An 18,532-nucleotide genomic window follows, 5' to 3' on the forward strand; every position below is an offset into this window, starting at 1 on the left:
CATTTTTGCCAAAACTGGTTACCATTTTTTAAGTTTTGTTTTGTTTTTGGTGCTGGTCATGGGGCTTGAACTCAGGGGCTAGGCACTGCCTCTGAGCTCTTATGCTCAAGGCTAATGCTCTACCACTTTAAGCCACAGTGACATTTCCAGTACTTTGATAGTAAACTGTAGATAATCTCATGGGGTACTTGCCTAGCATATACAAAGCCCTGGGTTCTATTCCCTGGTACCACATAAACAGAAAAAGTCAACATGGTGTTGTGGCTCAAGTGGCAGAGTTCTATCCCTGAGAAAGCCCAATGACAGTGCCCAGGCTCTAAGTTCAAGCCCCAGGAGGGCCAAAAAAAAAAAAAGAGAGAATCTCATGGACTTTCCTACCCAAGCTAGCTTTGAATCACAATCCTCAGATCTTAGCCTCCTGAGTAGCTAGGATTATAGGCATGAACCACTGGGGCCCAGATAAGGGTTGATATTTTTTTGGTATGAGAAAGGAACGCAAACTGAGTATCTAACACTCACTGACAAGTGCTCTATCAACTGAGTCATGGCTTTTCTTTTTTTTTTTTTTTTTTTTTTTTTTGCCAGTCCTGGGCTTGAGCTCAGGGCCTGAGCACTGTCCTTGGACTTTCTCAAGGCTAGAGCTCGACCACTTGAGCGTCAGCACCACTTCTGGCTTTTTTCTATGTATGTGGTACCGAGGAATCGAATCCGGGTCTTTGTGCATGCTAGGCAAGTACTTTAACCACTAGGCCAAACTCCCGGCCCGAGTCATGGCTTTTCTTATTTATTGTGTGCGCATGTGTGTGACTCATTTTTAACAGATCACAGCAAGAGAGCTACTTTGCTACACACCCAATCCAGAAACAGATCATCTACAAATGGTTTAGCACCAGGCCCCACACCAACATGTGTTGCATGATAGCAGTGAGGGTGGATCCCTTTCAAACTGTATCCCAAAATATGCTCTGTTGGTTGTGGGGCTTCAACTCAGGGCCTGGGCACTCTCCATGAGAAGCACTCTACCACTTTTGAGCCACAGTGCCACTTTTCTTGCTGTCTTTTTACATGTTAGTAATCTTAGTAGATGTGAACTAGTATGACACAATGATTTGTATTTCCATGTCCTTTTCTGCTTAGGCTTGTGTCTGGGCCAAGTCTACCTATGTTAGGTTTCCCATATAGCTAGACCCCTCCTCAGTGAAAAATGGGTCTCTAGAACTTTTCAGTTCAATCTGACATTAAAGGGTGCCCAACAACCTCAGCATCCCACATAGCTAGAATAATAGGTGTGAGCCACTGGCTTTCAGGTTGCAATTACTCTCACACAATAATAATAATAATAATAATAATAATAATAATAATAATAATAATAATAATAATGCCGGTGGCTCAGGCCTGTAATCCTAGCTACTCAGGAGGCTGAGATCTGAGGACCAAGGTTCAAAGCCAGCCTGGGCACAAAAGGACCTGAGATTCTTATCTCCAATTAACTTCTAGGAACTGGGAAGTGGGCTTGGCTCAAGGGTAGGGCAGTAGCCTTGAGCTGAAGGGCATAGGGATGAGGCCCAGGCCCAGGGGAAGGGTGGTAGCTTTGAGCTACTTTGGGACATCACCCAGGCCAAGAGTTCAAACCACATGACCCATAAAATAATAAAATAAATACAGAATAAATCTAGGAGCTGGGCACAGTGGTAATTCTAGCTACTGAGGAGGCTAAGATTTAAGGATCACAATTCAAAGCAAAAGCCAGCTCAGGCACTAAAGTCCATAAGACTTACCTGCAATTAATCACCAGAAAACCAGAAGTGGTATTGTGGGTAGGGCAGTAGCCTTGAGCTGAAGAACTCTGGGACAGCACTCAGGCCCAGAGTTCAAGCCCCACAATCAATAAAATAAATACATCTTGGGCTGGGAGCTTGGCCTAGTAGTAGAGTGCTTGCCTAGCATGCACTAACACCTGGCTTTGATTCTTTAGTACCACATATATAGAAAAAGTCAGAAGTAGTACTGAGGTTCAAGTGGTGGAGCTATAGCCTTGAAAAAGCTCAGAGACAGGGCCGGGAGTTTGGCCTAGTGGTTAAAGTGCTTGCCTAGCATGCATGAAGACCCGGGTTCGATTCCTCGGTACCACATACATAGATAAAAGCCAGAAGTGGTGCTGAGGCTCAAGTGGTAGAGCTCTAGCCTTGAGAAAGTCCAAGGACAGTGCTCAGGCCCTGAGCTCAAGCCCAGGACTGGCAAAAAAAAAAAAAAAAAAATCTGTCATTTTCTGGAATTTAGATAATACTATCTATAACTGCATACATACTTAAGGTTGCTAGAACTGGAGGTATGGTTCAAGAGGCACATCTGCCAGCTTGGGAAGGCAGGGGGTAGGGGAGAGTATGGAACTAAGTTCAACCCAATAGACATTGCTTGACATTAGGTTCAAATCAAGCTTTAGAATAAGAAGATACTCCAGAGACTATTGAGTTCAATTTCTTCCCTATAGGAAAACAAAAAAAGCCAAAAAGGTCAAGAGATTTTTTAACTTGAAAAGTCTAATAGGCGGGCTGGGAGTTTGGCCTAGTGGTAGGGTGCTTGCCTAGCATGCACGAAGACCCGGGTTCAATTCCTTGGTACTACATACTTAGAAAAAGCCAAAGTGGTGCTGAGGCTCAAGTGGTAGAGTTCTAGCCTTGAGAAAAATCCAAGGACAGTCCTCAGGCCCTGAGCTTAAGCCCAGGACTGGCAAAAAAAAGAAAAGAAAAGTCTAATAGGATCTAAGTGACAAGTGACTTGTATTTACATAATCAAAGGAACCAAGTTCTGAGAAAACCTACCTCCTAAGCTATAGAAGCCCCACACCTGATCCACTCCGGTTATAAACCTAGAGGGGCCCCCTAAGATATACAAGTTCAAATTACCTCAGGGAAATGTAGAGGAAGTATTACCTGTTCATAAAAGTAGAGTGCTCTTTCAAAGTTCTTCAGTCCAGTATAGATCATCCCTCCATAATAATAGTAACATAAAAAGTGTTTTGCATCATATGCTCCATTCTCTTTACAAATATCCATCATGTCCACATCAAGATACGGAAGGGCAGGTTTAAAACATTTTGCCAGCAAACAAAGCTGTGAAAACATTTATGCCATATCACTTTTTCCCCCCCAAATCATCATTTTAACTTTACTGTGGCAGGATTTAGCAGAAAACAAATCCATAGATTCTATAAATTTCAAGGAAATGTCTTATTTTACAATTTATTGATTAAAATAATCAAAATGTCACCATAATTCTTAGTCAGACAAAATAAAGCAGCATTTATTTTAAAAACAATAACTACCTAACACCACAAATTAAAAATAAATACAAGCTGGGCACTGGTGGCCCATCCTTACAATTCTAACTACTCAGGAGACGGCAATCTGAGGATTGTGGTTAGAAGCCATACAAAGAAGAAAAGTTTGTGAGACTCTTCTAATTATTCAAGAAGCTGGAAGTAGTATGGTGTCTGGAGTGGTAAGAATACTAGCCTTGAGCACTAAACCCCAGGAATTGCACCCAGGCCCTGAGTTCAATCCCCAAGACTGGCACTAAATAAATGAATAAATAAATAAGCAAATAAATGAAGACTGAACAAATGTACTTAGTTACCACATAACCTAGCCAATACCCATTTGTTTACAGAAGGGCAAACAAGTTTTTCTTTTCTTTCTTTCACTTTCTTCCTTTTTTTTTTTTTTTTTGCCAGTACTGGGCTTGAACTCTGGGCCTGGGTACTGTCCCTAAGCTCTTCAGCTCAAGGTTACACTCTGCCCCTTGAGCCACAGTACCACGTCTAGTTTTCTGGTGGGTTAACTGGAGTTAACAGTCTCATGGATTTTTGTGGCCCAGCTGGCTTTGAACCTCGATCCTCAGATCTCAGCCTCCTGAGTAACTAAGACTGTAGGCGTGAGCCATTGGCACCCAGCTTAGGCCCTTGTCTCTCTTTTATTTATTTATTTTTTTTGCCAGTCCTGGGTTTGGGCTCAGGGCTTGAGCACTGTCCTTGGACTTTCTCAAGGCTAGCACTCTACCACTTCCGGCTTTTTGCTATGTATGTGGTACCGAGGAATCCAACCTGGGTCTTCATGCATGCTAGGCAAGCACTCTACCACTAGGCCAAACTCCCGGCCAAACTCCGGTGTGCTGGGGGCCCAGTAACACCATGTCTAACTTTGAGCTATATCGTCAGTAATTACTTTCTGCTGAGAGGCAAGACAACATGCAAGTGTTACTGCTTTGAGGCAAGGGGCAATGAGGCAAGGCGCAAAACTTGATTACCATTGTTTACAAATGTGTTGTTACTTTATCACTCTCTGCTGAGACCTATAGTGGGACCTCCCTGCCCTGCCCACCTTTGTGCTGATAGGCTCTGGCACCTGATAGTAGGAGGGGGGACTTCCGGAACAAAGAGAGATTCCTGCCTTGACGAAGCTGCCTGATGTGGCTGTTTGTGCTCCAGAGAAGGAGGGCTGGGTGGTCAGTGGGCCCTAATCTCGCTGGGTTCATCCTGGTCGGGGCAGGTTCTCCCTGTCCCTCCTGCTGATGGAGAGGGACTGGGGACGGAAGACCCCGACAAAGGTGGGGAGAGGGAAATGGGGACAAAACCAGCCCCTGGTTTGTTATTCTTTTAAATGTGTGTAGAGGTGCTGGGGTTTGAATTCAGTCCTTGTACTTTCTGGGCTGGCATTCTGCCACCTGAGCCATGTCTCTAGCTCTGCTTTTTCCCAGTTATTTTGAATATGAAGTCGAACGAACTTTTTTCTGCCTGAACTGGCTTCAAACTGATCCTCCAGATCTTAGCCTCCTGAGTAGCTGTATGCCACTAGAGCCTTGCCAAAGTGACTCTTACAAATACATAGAAAGAGGGGCAGAGAGCAATGGCCTAGTGGTAGAGAGCTCACCTAGCATGCACAAAGCCCTGCATCCAATACCCCGGTACCACATACACAAAAAAAGCCAGAAGTGATGCTGTAGCTCATGTGGTAGAATTCTAGCCTTGAGAAAGCCCAAGGACAGTGTCCATACCCTGAGTTCAATCCCCAGAACTGGCAAAACCCCCAAATACATAGAAATAGTAAGCAAAGCCGAGAGTGGCGGCTCATGCCTGTAATCCTAGCTACTCAGGAGGCTAATGCTCTGCCACTTGAGCCACAGCACCATTTCTTGTTTTTCTATGTATGTGGTACCAAGAAATCAAACTTGGGCTTTTGTGCAAGCACTCTTCCACTAGGCCAAACTCCAGGTCCACTACCAGGTTTTTCTTTGGAAAGAAACAGTGCTTGGTAAACAAGAAAAAGAATACTTCATACCTTCCTTTCTACCTTTTTTTTTCTTGTGCTGGTTCTGCGACTTGAATTCAGAACTTAAATATTGTCCCCAAATGTTTTTCTTTTGTGCTCATAACTACTGCTCTACCACTTAGGCCATAGCTCCCCCTCCAGGTTTTTTGTTTTGTTTTTTTTGTGCCAGTCCTGGGCTTGAGCTCAGGGTTTGAGCACTGTCCTTGGACTTTCTCAAGGCTAGAGCTCTACCACTTGAGCCTCAGCACCACTTACGCCTTTTTTGTATGTATGTGGTACCGAGGAATCGAACCTGGATCTTTGTGCATGCTAGCCAAGCACACTACCACTAGGCCAAAATCCCGGCCCCTCCCCCTCTAGTTTTTAAGTAGCTAAATGAAGATAAGAGCCTCAAGCCACAAAAAAATAAGTAAATAGATAAATTGTGTGTGTGTGTGTGCGTGTTAGTGTGTGGTCAAGTGAAGATAAGAGTATCATGGACTTCCCTGTCCAAACTGGCTTCACATTGTAATCCTCAGATCTCAGCCTCCAGAGTAGCTAATATTACATGAACCACCAGCACCTGGCTAAACAACATTTTTACCATATAAAAGTTACCTGTGGGGCCGGGAGTTTGGCCTAGTGGTAGAGTGCTTGCCTACCATGCACAAAAGACAGGGTTCAATTCCTCGGTACCACATACATACAAAAGAAAAAGCCGGAATAGTGCTGAGGCTCAAATGGTAGAGCTCTAGCCTTGAGAAAGTCCAAGGACAGTGCTCAGGCCCTGAGCTCAAGCCCAGCACTGGCAAAAAAAAAAAAAAAAAAAAAAAAGTTACCTGTCCTTATTCTCAGTTACAGAAAATGATCTTAATTTTTCAAAATGTCAAAATTACTCTATCCTAAAAGCTTAGTAGCCAAGCCCCCACTTTACATATTTCAACTTCTACAACATAGCATAATCTACAGCCATTTACCTTTACCTATTAAATAGTCTTATACTCTAGCCTCAGAATCACACACTTCGGTTGCTTACCTGGCAGAGATCAGCATGTATTGAGGTCAGCTGATTTGTATTCATCTGCATCTTGTCTATGGCTTGCTTAAGGATGCCAATTCCTCGGAGGGGCTGTCAGAAATGACATCTCTTTCAGATAAGTTCTCAAAGTTGGCAGCACAATGGATCTTAATGTTGTCACTTACAAATAAAAAATAACACTAATTGATAGGTTCTTTCAAATAGGAAAACGAGGTCTCCACACTCTGTCAGGAAATGCCTGTGTTCATTAAGTTTTGAAATATTTTTTTAACTTTTTTTTTTTTAAGAATATTTAGATAATCCAGTACCGTATTTTTTTTTTTTTTGCCAGTCCCAAGGTTTGAACTCAGGGCCTTAGCATTGTTCCTGGGCTTTCCTCAAGGCTAGTTCTCTACACTTGAGCCACAGCACCAGTTCTGGCTTTTCTATGTATGTGGTACCAAGAAATCGAACCCAGGTCTTCATGAATGCTAGGCAAGCACTTTACCACTAGGCCAAACTCCCAGCTCAAGACAGGAACATTTTTTTAAGTCATCTCTGCCAAATTCTCTACTTAGTACTTCTACAGAACAGAAAAACAATGAATTCCTTTTGTGTTCTGCCTCCTTCCAGGCAGTAATGTTAAAAGTTCACTTTCAAGGCCAGGAGCATCGCCTAGTGGTAGAGTGCTTTTCTAGCATGCATGAAGACCTGAGTTCAATTCCTCAGTATCACATATACAGAAAAAAACTGAAGTGGTATTGTAGCTCAAGAGGTAGAACACTAGCCTTGAGCACAGAAAGGCTCAGGGAGAGTGCCCTGGCCTTGAATTCAAGTCCAGGACTGGGGGTGGAAGGAGTTCACTTTCAAGCCCAGTACCTATGGCTCACGCCTGTAATCCTAACTACTCAGGAGGATGAGATCTGAGAATCAAGGTTTAAAGCTAATTAATCATACAAAAAAAGAAAAGCCAGAAGTGAAGCTGTGGTTCAAAGGGTAGAATGCTAGCCTTTAGCAAGAGAGCTCAGGGACAGTGGCCAAAGCCCTGAATTCAAGCCCTCCAACAGATAAAATCATCATCATCATCATCATCATCATCATAATCATCATCATCATCATCAGGGACAGCACCCAGGCCTCAAGTTCAAATCCCACAACCAGCGCACACATACACAAGCACGCGCACACACACACACATGCGTGCACTAAGTGAATAATATTAACAAGATGTAGCATATTATAACAGACAGTAATTGATTGGGGATAAAACCATTTGCCTCACACATACCAAAAAGGTACCATGAAGCAAAACTCCCAGCCCAGATTGGCAGATTTTTTTTTTTTTTTTTGGCCACTTGAGCTTGAGCTCAGGGCCTGAACACTGTCCTTGGGTTTTCTCAAGGCTAGAGCTCTACCACTTGAGCCTCAGCCCCACTTTCGGCTTTTTTCTATGTATGTGGTATTGAGGAATCGAACCCGGGTCTTCATGCATGCTAGGCAAGCACTCTACCACAAGGCCAAACTCCCAGCCCCCCAGATTGGCAGATTTAAATAACATTAGTCATTTCTCTCTAGATACTGACTCTTCTGAAATCTAGACATCCTTACAGCAAAGGCTTGGGGTTTGTTCAAGGAACCATATATATTAAGTGCTGAGATGCTGAGTACTAACCTGGAAACTTAAACTAGTTAACTATGTGAGTTAGATACATGTTATAACAAAACTATGAATACTTACACGACATTTCTTACCTGTTTTCTCTCCACAAGTGCATTTGTTAGCTGATGGCAAAGCCCAGCAACTAGATACAATAATAACAAAACAGTGAAAATACAAATAATCATAAAGGTAACTCATATTCAAACAAGAATAAAATATTATTTAGCTTACAAGTGTCTGTTGCATATCGAATGTGCTCCCCATTACAAGTACTGATGAAAAGCTGAACCTGGGAGAACAGTGTTTCGAAGTCAGGAACACTAGGCATAGAAAACTTCACAAACCTACAATAGGAAGAAAAGGATCTAATTATCCTGGTATTTCCTAGGGTAAACGTAAACTTACAAATGAGGTGCTCCTGCTTCCAATACTGTGAGGTTAAAAAAGGCCAACTTTACCAGTCATTGGTGGCTCACATCTGTATTCCTACCTAGTCAGGAAGCTAAGATCTGAGAATCACAGTTCAAAGCCAGCCTGAGCAGGAAAGTCCGTGAGACTCTTCTCTCTAATTAACCCACCAGAAAACCAGAAGTGGCACTATGGCTCAGAGTGGTAGAGGGCTACCGTTGAGCAAAGAGCTCAGGGACAGGGTACAGTCCTCACTCAAGTTCAAGGCCCAAGACCAACAACAAAAAAGGTCAACTTAATCAAATGCAAGCAGGCAGCCCGAGTTTCAAACACCAATCCCTCCCAAAAAAGAGACAACTTTCAAAATGAGAAGCTCATTTAAATGCAACTATATACAGGTTGCTGATACTTGTGAATAAGATAAATATAAATTTTTAATGAAAAATTGTTTATAATTTTCTGTTTAGGTTTAATGTAGTCAGGATATTTCATTAAAAATGAATTGCTGGCTGTGGTAGGACTGGAATAATGTTAAATATATATGGAAATGTAACAATGAACTGCCCTCTGAAGTTGGGCACTGGTGACTCATTTCTACAATCCTAGCTACTCAGGAGGCTGTGATCTGAGAACTGTAATTCAAAGCCAAATTGAACAGACAAATTCAAGTGACTCTTCCCTTTTTTATTTTTTGGTCAGTCATGGGGCTTGAACTTTGGGCCTCCGTGCTCTGAGATCTTTAGCTCAAGGCTATTGCTCTACCACAGCAGATTCACTTTTGGTTTTCTGGTGGCTAATTGGAGGTAAGAATCTCATGGCCGAGAAGTGGCTCATGCCTGTAATCCTCGCTACTCAGGAGGCTGAGATCTGAGGATCAAGGTTCAAAGCCACTCTGGGCACAAAAGGACCTGAGACTCTTATCTCAAATTAACCTCTAGAAAATAAGAAGTGGGGCTTAGCTCAAGGGTATGGTAGTAGCCTTGAGCTAACAAGCTCAGGGACATCATTCAGGCCCAGGAATAGGGTGGTAGCCTTGAACTGAAGAGTTCAGGGACATTGCCCAGGCCAACTTCAGGCCCCATGACCCATTTAAAAAAAAAAAAAAGAATCTCACAGACTTCCACACCGGGACTAGCTTTGAACCGATATCCTCAGATTTCAGCTTTCTGAGTAGCGAGGATTACAGAAGTGAGCCACCAACTGCCTGGCTAAATTCAAGTGACTTTTTTTTTTTTTGCCAGTCTGGGGCTTGAACTCAAGAGTCTGGGTACTGTCTTTGGACACTTTGCTCAAGGTTAGTGCTCTGCCACTTGAGCCACAGCGCCACTTCAGGCTTTTTCTGCGAATATGGTATTGAGGAATCGAACCCAGGGCTTCGTGCATGCAAGGTGAGCACTCTACCACTAGGACACGCTCTCGGCCCTCAAGTGACTCTTATCTCCAATTAACCAACAAAAAGCTGCAAGTGAAGGTATGGCTCATTTTGTAGAGTCCCAACTTTGAGTGAAAAAGTATGAGGCTCTGGGCCGGGAGTTTGGCCTAGTGGTTAAAGTGCTTGCCTAGCATGCACGAAGACCCGGGTTCGATTCCTCGGTACCACATACATAGAAAAAAGCCAGAAGTGGTGCTGAGGCTCAAGTGGTAGAGTGCTAGCCTTGAGAAAGTCCAAGGACAGTGCTCAGACCCTGAGCTCAAGCCCAGGACTGGCAAAAAAAAAAAAAAAAAAAAAAAAAGTATGAGGCTCTGATTTCAAGACCCATTACCGCCAACTACACCATTAAAAAACAAAACAAAAACACCCCCACTTAATAGTTCCTAAGCACTAGTGGAATATACCTATAGTCTTAGCTACCCAGGAAGATGAGATCTGAAGCATAATGGTTCGAAGATAACCCCGGCAGAAAGTCTGAGAGACTCCATCTTCAATTAACTGGAGGTGTGGTTTAAGACATAGAGCTCATTGGGCGCAGGAAGCTCACACCGGTAATCCTAGCTACTCAGGAGGCTGAGATCTGAGGATCGGGGTTCAAAGCCAGCTTGGACATGAAAGTCCTTCAGACTTATCTTTAATTAACCACCTGAAAACCAGAAGTATCACTATGGCTCGAGTGATAGAGTGCTAGCCTTGAGTTGAAGAACTCAGGGACAGCGCCCTGGCCCAGAGTTCAAGCCTCACAACAACAAAAAAAAAGAGGGCCAGGAGTTTGACCTAGTGGTAGAGTGCTTGCCTAGCATGCACCAAGACCCAGGTTTGATTCCTGGGTATCAAATACATAGATAAAGCCAAAACTGAGAAAAAAAAAAAAAAACCGCAAGGACAGTGCTCAGGCCCTGAGCTCAAGCCTAGGATTGCCATAAATAAATAAATGAATAAATAAGACATGAGTAAGAATGCAAGGGCAGCCAAGCATGTGTGGCTCACACCTGTAATAGCTAGGATTCTAGCTATTCAGTAGGCTGAGATCTGATTTCCTACGCAGAAATGTCTATGGGACTCGTATCCCCAATTAACCATTGGAAAATCAGAAATAGCACTGTGGCTCAAGTGGTGAAACTGGCCTTGAGCACCAAGAGATCCAAGGATAGCGTGTAGGCCCTGAGTTCAAGCCCAAGGAACAGCCAAACAACATAAACAAAAACCACATAAACACACCCAAGTTAACCAGCTGGGGGCTGGGAGCTGAGTTAATCTGGGCTGAGAGCCTGGGCACAGTGGCTCACCTCATGTCTGTAGAATCCTACTCAGGAGGCTAAGATCTGAGGATCAAGGTTCAAAGCCAGCCTGGGACTCTTACTTCCAATTAACCTTTAGAAAAGTATGAAGTGGGGCTTGGCTCAAGGGTAGGGCAGTAGCCTTGAGCTGAAGAACTCAGGGACAGGCTTAGGCCGAGTTCAAGCCCCATGATCCACCAAAAAAAACAAAACAAGGGTCAGGAATGTGGCTTATGTTGCAAAGTACATGGCTACCAAGCATGAGGCTCTGAGTTCAAACTCCAGTACCAACAAAAACAAAAATCAGGTGTTGCTTTTCCTGCTTTAAAGAGGGAAGTACTGAGGCAGCCAACATGACAGTTATAGACTGGCAGGAAGTTGGGGCTCAGGTCAAATTACTGAAGCCAGGAATCAGTCAAGTGATACTGTAGTCTGTCTAGGGGATAGAGAGGGGGCAGAACTGATAGGCAAGACTCAAAAGAAGGAGCAGGGAGAAAAAGGGGTACTCAAATTGTCTCTTTTAAGTAACTGGCCAGATGGTGTGATCCTTTGCCATAAGAAAGAGGGCTGCATGGGAGAAAGTATACAAGTTCCCACCACTAGAGTACTGCTTATGAGTCAATTTCAAGACCCTCTTAAAGAAAAAACAGAACTATCAAAACCAGTATCAGGATAAACAATCCCCCTATATCTTTCACTTTGACTACTTCCATCTATCTATACAGCATTGTCCAACATAACAATGTCAGCTCGTATCTCCAATTATACTTTGGAGTTCACAATAGGTCAGTGAGGCATGGTGTTTCTGATTATATAAATGAAAGTATAAAGTTGATGCCCCATATCTTGTAACTGGAAGATAGCAGATTTTAAACCCAAGGTAACAGTCACAAGTTTAGGCTTCTCTCTCCATAAAATACACTAAAAGAACTTAAAGCTTCAAAATGTTTCCATGGAAATGATCTTATCATCTGCCATCAATCTCAATCTATAATATAACCCTGAGGGAAAATACACTTTTACTGTCAATTACACAAGTTACAAGGAAGCCCACTTGAATTAAGTCTATTTAATTTCATCTATTTAATTTGAATTATAAAACAGCAAATCAATTAATGTATTCCATCATGTCCATCATCACTCTTCTCATTTTCTTTCTAGTTTAGAAAAACAATTGACAGCCCAGGAGTTTGGTCTAATGGTAGAGTCCTTACCTAGCATGTACAAAGGCCTGGGTTTTTAATTCCTCCGTAACACATACATAGAAAAGCCAGAAGTGGTGCTGTGGCTCAAGTGGCAGAGCACTACCCTTAAGGAAAAAAGCCCAAGGACAGTGCTCAGGCTCTGAGTTCAAGCTCCAGTACTGGTGAGAAAAAAAAAAATTGCCAGGTGCTAGTGGCTCAAGCTTACAAGTTTAGTTACTCTAAAGTTTTGCAATCCAGAGCATCTCTGTTCAAAACCAGCTCAGGAAGAAAAGTCCATGAGACTCCATGTAAAAAAATAACCATCTGGGCCAGGAACTTGGCCTAGTGGTTAAAGTGCTTGCCTAGCATGCACGAAGACCCGGGTTCGATTCCTTGGTACCACATATATAGAAAAAGCTGGAAGTGGTGCTGAGGCTCAAGTGGTAGAGTTCTAGCCTTGAGAAAGTCCAAGGACAGTGCTTAGGCCCTGAGCTCAAGCCCAGGACTGGCAAAAAAAAAAAAAAAAAAAATAACCATCAAAAAGCAGTGTTAGAGGTGTGGTTCAAGTGATAGAGCACTAGCACAGTAAGCATACAATGTCTTGAGTTCAAGCACCAGTACCAACAATGACATCAAAAGCTTATAGAGACTGGGAGCTTGTCCTAGTGTAGAGTGCTTGCCTAGACCTGGGTTTGATTGTTTGATACCATATACATAGAAAAAAGCTGGGAGTGGTGCTGTGGCTCAAGTGGTAGAGCTCTAGCCTTGAAAAAAGCCCAAGAACAGATTTCAGGCCCTGAGTACAAGCTCCACAACTGGCAAAAAAAAAAAAAAAAAAGCCTATAGATTACATTAATAGAAGTATGCCAATAAGACCAGGTACCAGTAGCTTACACCTATAATCAGCTACCCAGGAGACAGATATAAAGATCACAGTCCAAAGCCAGTCAGGGCAGGAAAATCCATGTGACTCTTATCTCCAACTAACCACCAAAAAGCCAGAAGTAGTAGAGTACCAGTCTTGAGCAAAAAAAGCTTAAGGGCGGCACTCAGGCCTCTGGTACCAAAAAAAAAAAAAAAAAAAAAAAAATTACTCCAGTGACTGAAAACTGTAAACTGTAGCTATATTATCTTCAACTGAGATGACCTATTTATTTTTTTAATAAATTTCAAAATCTGTATAAACAAGCCAGACACAGTGGCTCACACCTATAATCCTAGATACTCAGGAGGCTGAGATCTGAGGATCAAGGTTCAAAGCCAGCCCGGGCACAAAAGAACTTGAGACTCTTATCTCCAATTAACCTCTAAAAGAGTGTGAAATGGGGCTTGGCTCGAGGGTAGGGCAGTAGCACACAGGCCAAGTTCAAGACCCATGATCCACAAAAAAATAAATAAATAAAATACATATCTGTATAAACATGGATGAGTCAAATCACAAAACTTAGTAAAACTATAGTTTTATAAAAGGAGTTCAGTATTGTGTACAATAACTTACTTTCTACACACACAGGTACAGAATGCTCAGTTTTAACAACCATGAAACTGTGAAAGAAAATGACTCTTACAAAACAGCAAGGACGCCCAAAGAGTGTTCTTGTACATCCAGAGCCCCGAGCACAGTGTCCAGATGGGACAAATTCTTCGCAAGGAGTTCCCCGCTTTTGTTGATCAGTTCGCAAAGCTGGGTCATTTGCCCTGCAAAACAGGAATGTTAACATTCAGTCACAATACTAAACCCAACTAAGGGAACTATAACCAGATTTTGTGCTTAAAGTTGAAATGCCTAAAGCTGATTTCTTAGGTCTCCTTCCCTTCAATTGAACACTGAAGGAAACAAAGAAGTAAAACTATCTACTTATGCATTAGAACTAATCAAAAGATAATCCTGTTTCCCTCAGGATCTAGAAGCTTTTCTTTTCCTCTAGTCCCTTTTCCAGTCCCCCAAGCCAAAAATATATACATTACTATTACCACCTCCTTCATCTCCCCCACCATACCCTAAAGGCCATCCAATGATTTTACTCCCTAAACCCTTCAGCTATATTCCTTTCTCTCCCCTCTTGACTTAGATTCCATCATTTCTTGTCCAGACTATATCATAATCTTCTAATAGTATGTCTGCTTCCATCTTTCCGAGATGAAATTCAGGAGCTCACACCTGTAATCCTAGCTACTCAGGAAGGAGGTAAAGGTCTGAAGACTGAGGTTCAAAGTCAGCCCAAGTAGAAAAGTCACTGAAATTCTCATCTCCAAAACACCTGAAGTAAGCTGTGCACAGTGGCTCACACCTGTAATCCTAGCTACTCAGGAGGCTGAGATCTGAGGATCGAGATCCAAGGCCAGCCTGGGCACTAAAGTCTGGGAAACTCTTATTTCCAATTAACCACTAGAAAACCAAGAGTGGCACTGTGGCTCAAGGGGCAGAGTGGTAGCCTTGAGCTGGAGCGCTCAGGGGAAGCGCCCAGGCAGAGTTCAAGCCTCACAACCTACAAAAAATAAATAAATAAAAAACCTGACATACAGGTGTGGCTCAAGTGATAAATTGCCAGACTTACACACAAAAAAAAGCTAAGGGAAAGTACTCAAGCCTGAGCTCCAGACAGAGAGCAGGTTGGGATGATATTAAACTCAGCTTATTTACTCCAATGGTTTTAAGAAATATAAACACCCCTGAGTTCAAGGCTTACAAAGCCCCTGCAGTAACTGGTCTGCTGCTATTTCTCCACTCTTACATCCTGCTACCACCCCTCACACACCACCTTCTTTTGTGACATTAAACTCCATCCCTCTCCTCCCCATCTACTACCTAACTCCTATTTCACACTTAACAATTAGCTTAAGCCTCACCTCACCCTCATCCCTATGATTATACTGGACATCTGGCCTTTCTGTGCCTTTTTTGCATACATGGGATTGTGGTGGGAAGGTAATAATAAATTCAGATCAATCTTGTTTATGTAGTTTCAGAATACAGTGCCTGTTGGGTAGCCCATCAACTAGCAGCTTGAAATAATTTAATTGATCTATGTTTTACCAACAAAAGCAAGGAGCCTAATTAGTACTGAATTGGTACTTTACGATTCATGTTAATGTTATTCTGGTAACTAGCAGACTCACTTTCTAGAGGCAGTAATATGTAGTATGTATAAGTCCATGGGCATTCGTTTTTAGTTTTACCTTTCAATATTTCTACTTTTTTTCCTATTTTCCTTATAACATTTAAAATAATTTCTGGCACTTTTTTGAATGACACTTTTAAATTCAGTGTTTTATGGAAAACATTGTTATTTCTCACACTATAAATTCACCAATGCACCAATACCAACACACCGCTGTTTTATTTTACAACCTAATGATAGAATGAAATAGCTTCTTCCATTGAATAATTTACATTTGTTTTAAACCCACTACTCTAAATAAATCAACAATCTGAAATACCTGGAAATGATCATTCCTGTCCATTAGTTTTTCCCAATTAAATTAAATAGGGAGTTGAATCTTACAATGAAAACTAGGACAGTGTGGAATTATCAAATAGCTAACTAGTGCAAGGCCAATGAAAAAAAAATCAAAAGCATGTGTCATATACATTTGAAATGAACCCAGTCAGAAATGTGTTTGGTGAAATTCCCTCTAATCAGTGAAAACTGGAAATAAAGTTCTCTTCACTCTAGATGCACATTAGGAAATCCTGAGTACTGCAGGGCATTGGTGGCTCACTCCTGTAATCCTAGCTATTCGGGAGTCTGAGATCTGAGGATCATGGTACAAAGCCAGCCAAGGCAGGAAACTCTTATCGCTACCAAACAGCTGAAAGTGGAACTGTGGCTCAAGTAACAAAAACACTAGCCTAAGCCAACAAGCTCAAGGAGAGCACCTAGGCCCTGAGTTCAAGTCCCCAGACCCCCAGAACTGGAACGCGTGCATGCACATACACATACACACGTACACACATGTACACATATACACATACATACATACACACACGAGAAAGAGAAAATCCTGAGTAATAGCAGCTAAAATATGCACAGAAGCTGACAACACTGAAAGTTATATTTATCTCTTCCTAGCAGACTGTTCTTGAAGTAGTGTCTTAGGGGCTGGGAGTTTGGTCTAGTGGTAGAGTGCTTGCCTAGCATGCATGAAGACCCAGTTACAATTCGTTGGTACCACATGCATAGCAAAAAGCCGGAAGTGGTGCTGAGGCTCAAGGTAGAGTGCTAGCCTTGAGAAAGTCCAAGGACAGTGCTCAGGCCCTGAACCCAAGCCCAGGGCTGGCCAAAAAAAAAAAAAAAAGTAGTGTCTTACACAGATTTGAAAACAAAGCTGAAGAGACCTTCCTTAATTCTCCCAACATTCCTCTTTCATGTTGTCAATGACAATACTGGCTTAAAGAAATGAAAATGCTCCCAGATGGGGCCGGGAGTTTGGCTTAGAGGTAGAGTACTTGCCTAGCATACAGGAAGACCCAGGTTCGACTCCTCAGTACCACATACAGAGAAAAAAGCCAGAAGTGGTGCTGGGGCTCAAGTGGTAGAACTCCAGCTTTGAGAAAGCCCAAGACAGTGCTCAGGCCCTGAGTTCAAGCTCCAGGACTAGCAAGAAAAAAAAATCAATAAAATTAAATGCTCACAGAAATGACTGAGGTTCCAATCTCAATCTTCTAGTCATATCACAAATTAGAAAACAAAAATTATTTATGGCACAAATGATGAAGGTGTCCTCATTCCTAAACACATGTTTAGTGTTTATTTACTAAGTGTTATTTACTAAGCATGGATTCACACAAGCAGGTACTCGTACTAGATCTTTTAAGCCTTACAGTAACGGTATAGCAGACACAAACACAACACCTTTCCACAAATGGAGATGAGACTCGAAGAGATTAAAGGTGACGTGTCCAAGGTCATACAGCTCTAGGACTTGTAGCGGTAATTGATTTGATCACATACTCTAGGCAACCGAGTATTTTTACATGGTTTCTCCATTCGATCCCCACAACGCCATATAGGGGGGGATTTATTTTTACTTCGCAGATGAAGAAACCGAAGCACAAATAGTTAAATGGACCTACATAGTTGATTCCAATGACTTCGACTCCCAAGATTCTGAGATTAGGAAGATGAGATGATTTAGCCAACAGCATGAAAACTACGGGTCAATCATCAAGGCAACAATTGTAATTGTATCCCCTAGAAATGAAGCTCTACAAGCGAGAGTTCCCCTGGTATTCTGTAGGCCCAAAATAGGCAAGCGTGCGCCAGCCGCGGGCCGAGAGGCCAGCCAAGAAGAGCCTCCAAGTCAAGGAGCCCAAAAAGGACTCGCCTCCTGCCGGCTCCCAGAGGCCTAGGTCAGGGGCGGCCAGGAGGGACAAGACGGGCAGGGTGTTGCGCCAATCACCGAGGAGAACGGAAGACCAGCGAGCCAATGCGAGCTCCGGAAAGAGCCCGGCGGAAGTCACGCCCCAAACTGTCAAGCGGAGCGCCGGTGGCTGGGGCCCGGGCCTGGGAGGGGGCGGGGGGAGGAGTGTCCCGTGGGCCCGAAAGCGGGGAGGCTGGGCGGGCGGCGGCCAGGCTGAAGTCCGGAGCGGAGGTGCTGCTCACGCCCAGCCGCGCTCCATCCCGCCTCGGTCTATAGCTTCGCTATCCAGAGCCCATCAGTCTGTGAAGGCGGTCCCAGCCGTCCGCGCTGGCGCCTGGGGATGCAGGCCCAGACCCAGGGGCCACCCCAGGCCCAGTCCTACTACAACTCAAGACCTTACCTTGAGCTGAGAGCTGTCGGACACTGTTCACGAACTGCTCCAGGGCAGACGCCATGTTTTCCCGCAGGCGGCCCGAGCGGCAGGAGCAGCTCGCGCGGGAAAAGGCGGCCGCTCTGGGAGGAGGGGCCGCAGCGCTACACTAGAGGGCTTGGAAAGCGGCGCGACGTCACTTCCGCTTACTCAAGCACCGCGAGATCTCCTCGGGCTGGAACGCCCCTGCTGTTTCCAAGGAGACAGTTCCGCCGCTCACCGTCGCCGGAAGTCGCTCTTCCCCCCCCCCCATTCGCTTTGTGCCCCTGAGAAAACTCTCCCCACGTTAAGTGCAGCGGTGTAACCGCTACTTGTAAACTAAGTACGTTTTCCAGCTTGGATTTTGCTAGGAGTTTGCGAGGATCTTTTTCACCTGGAAGATCCTTACAGCACAGCTAGTTGGACATGTCTTTCATGATATTCTTTCCCTGTGAAGTAGCATTTGATGCT

At 43.5% G+C, this 18,532-nt stretch overlaps 1 protein-coding gene across 1 annotated transcript in view; it reads right to left on the reverse strand.

Moving 5' to 3' along the window:
* The window catches only part of Cops3 (COP9 signalosome subunit 3), a 31,974-nt gene extending 13,775 nt beyond the window's left edge, over positions 1-18,199 (reverse strand). Inside the window, exons 1-6 of the mRNA XM_090349397.1 lie at positions 18,053-18,199; positions 13,857-13,986; positions 8,216-8,328; positions 8,077-8,126; positions 6,343-6,435; positions 2,934-3,113 (exon numbers count right to left, since the gene is read on the reverse strand). Coding sequence (XP_090205523.1) covers positions 2,934-3,113; positions 6,343-6,435; positions 8,077-8,126; positions 8,216-8,328; positions 13,857-13,986; positions 18,053-18,107 — 621 coding nt within the window. The 5' untranslated portion in view covers positions 18,108-18,199. The remainder of the gene's footprint in view (positions 1-2,933; positions 3,114-6,342; positions 6,436-8,076; positions 8,127-8,215; positions 8,329-13,856; positions 13,987-18,052) is intronic.
* Between the last annotated feature and the right edge of the window lie 333 nt (positions 18,200-18,532).

Source organism: Megascapheus bottae, chromosome 17, assembly GCF_031878675.1.
Source record: "Megascapheus bottae isolate mThoBot1 chromosome 17, mThoBot2.hap1, whole genome shotgun sequence".
In the NCBI taxonomy this organism is placed as follows: Eukaryota; Metazoa; Chordata; class Mammalia; order Rodentia; family Geomyidae; genus Megascapheus; species Megascapheus bottae.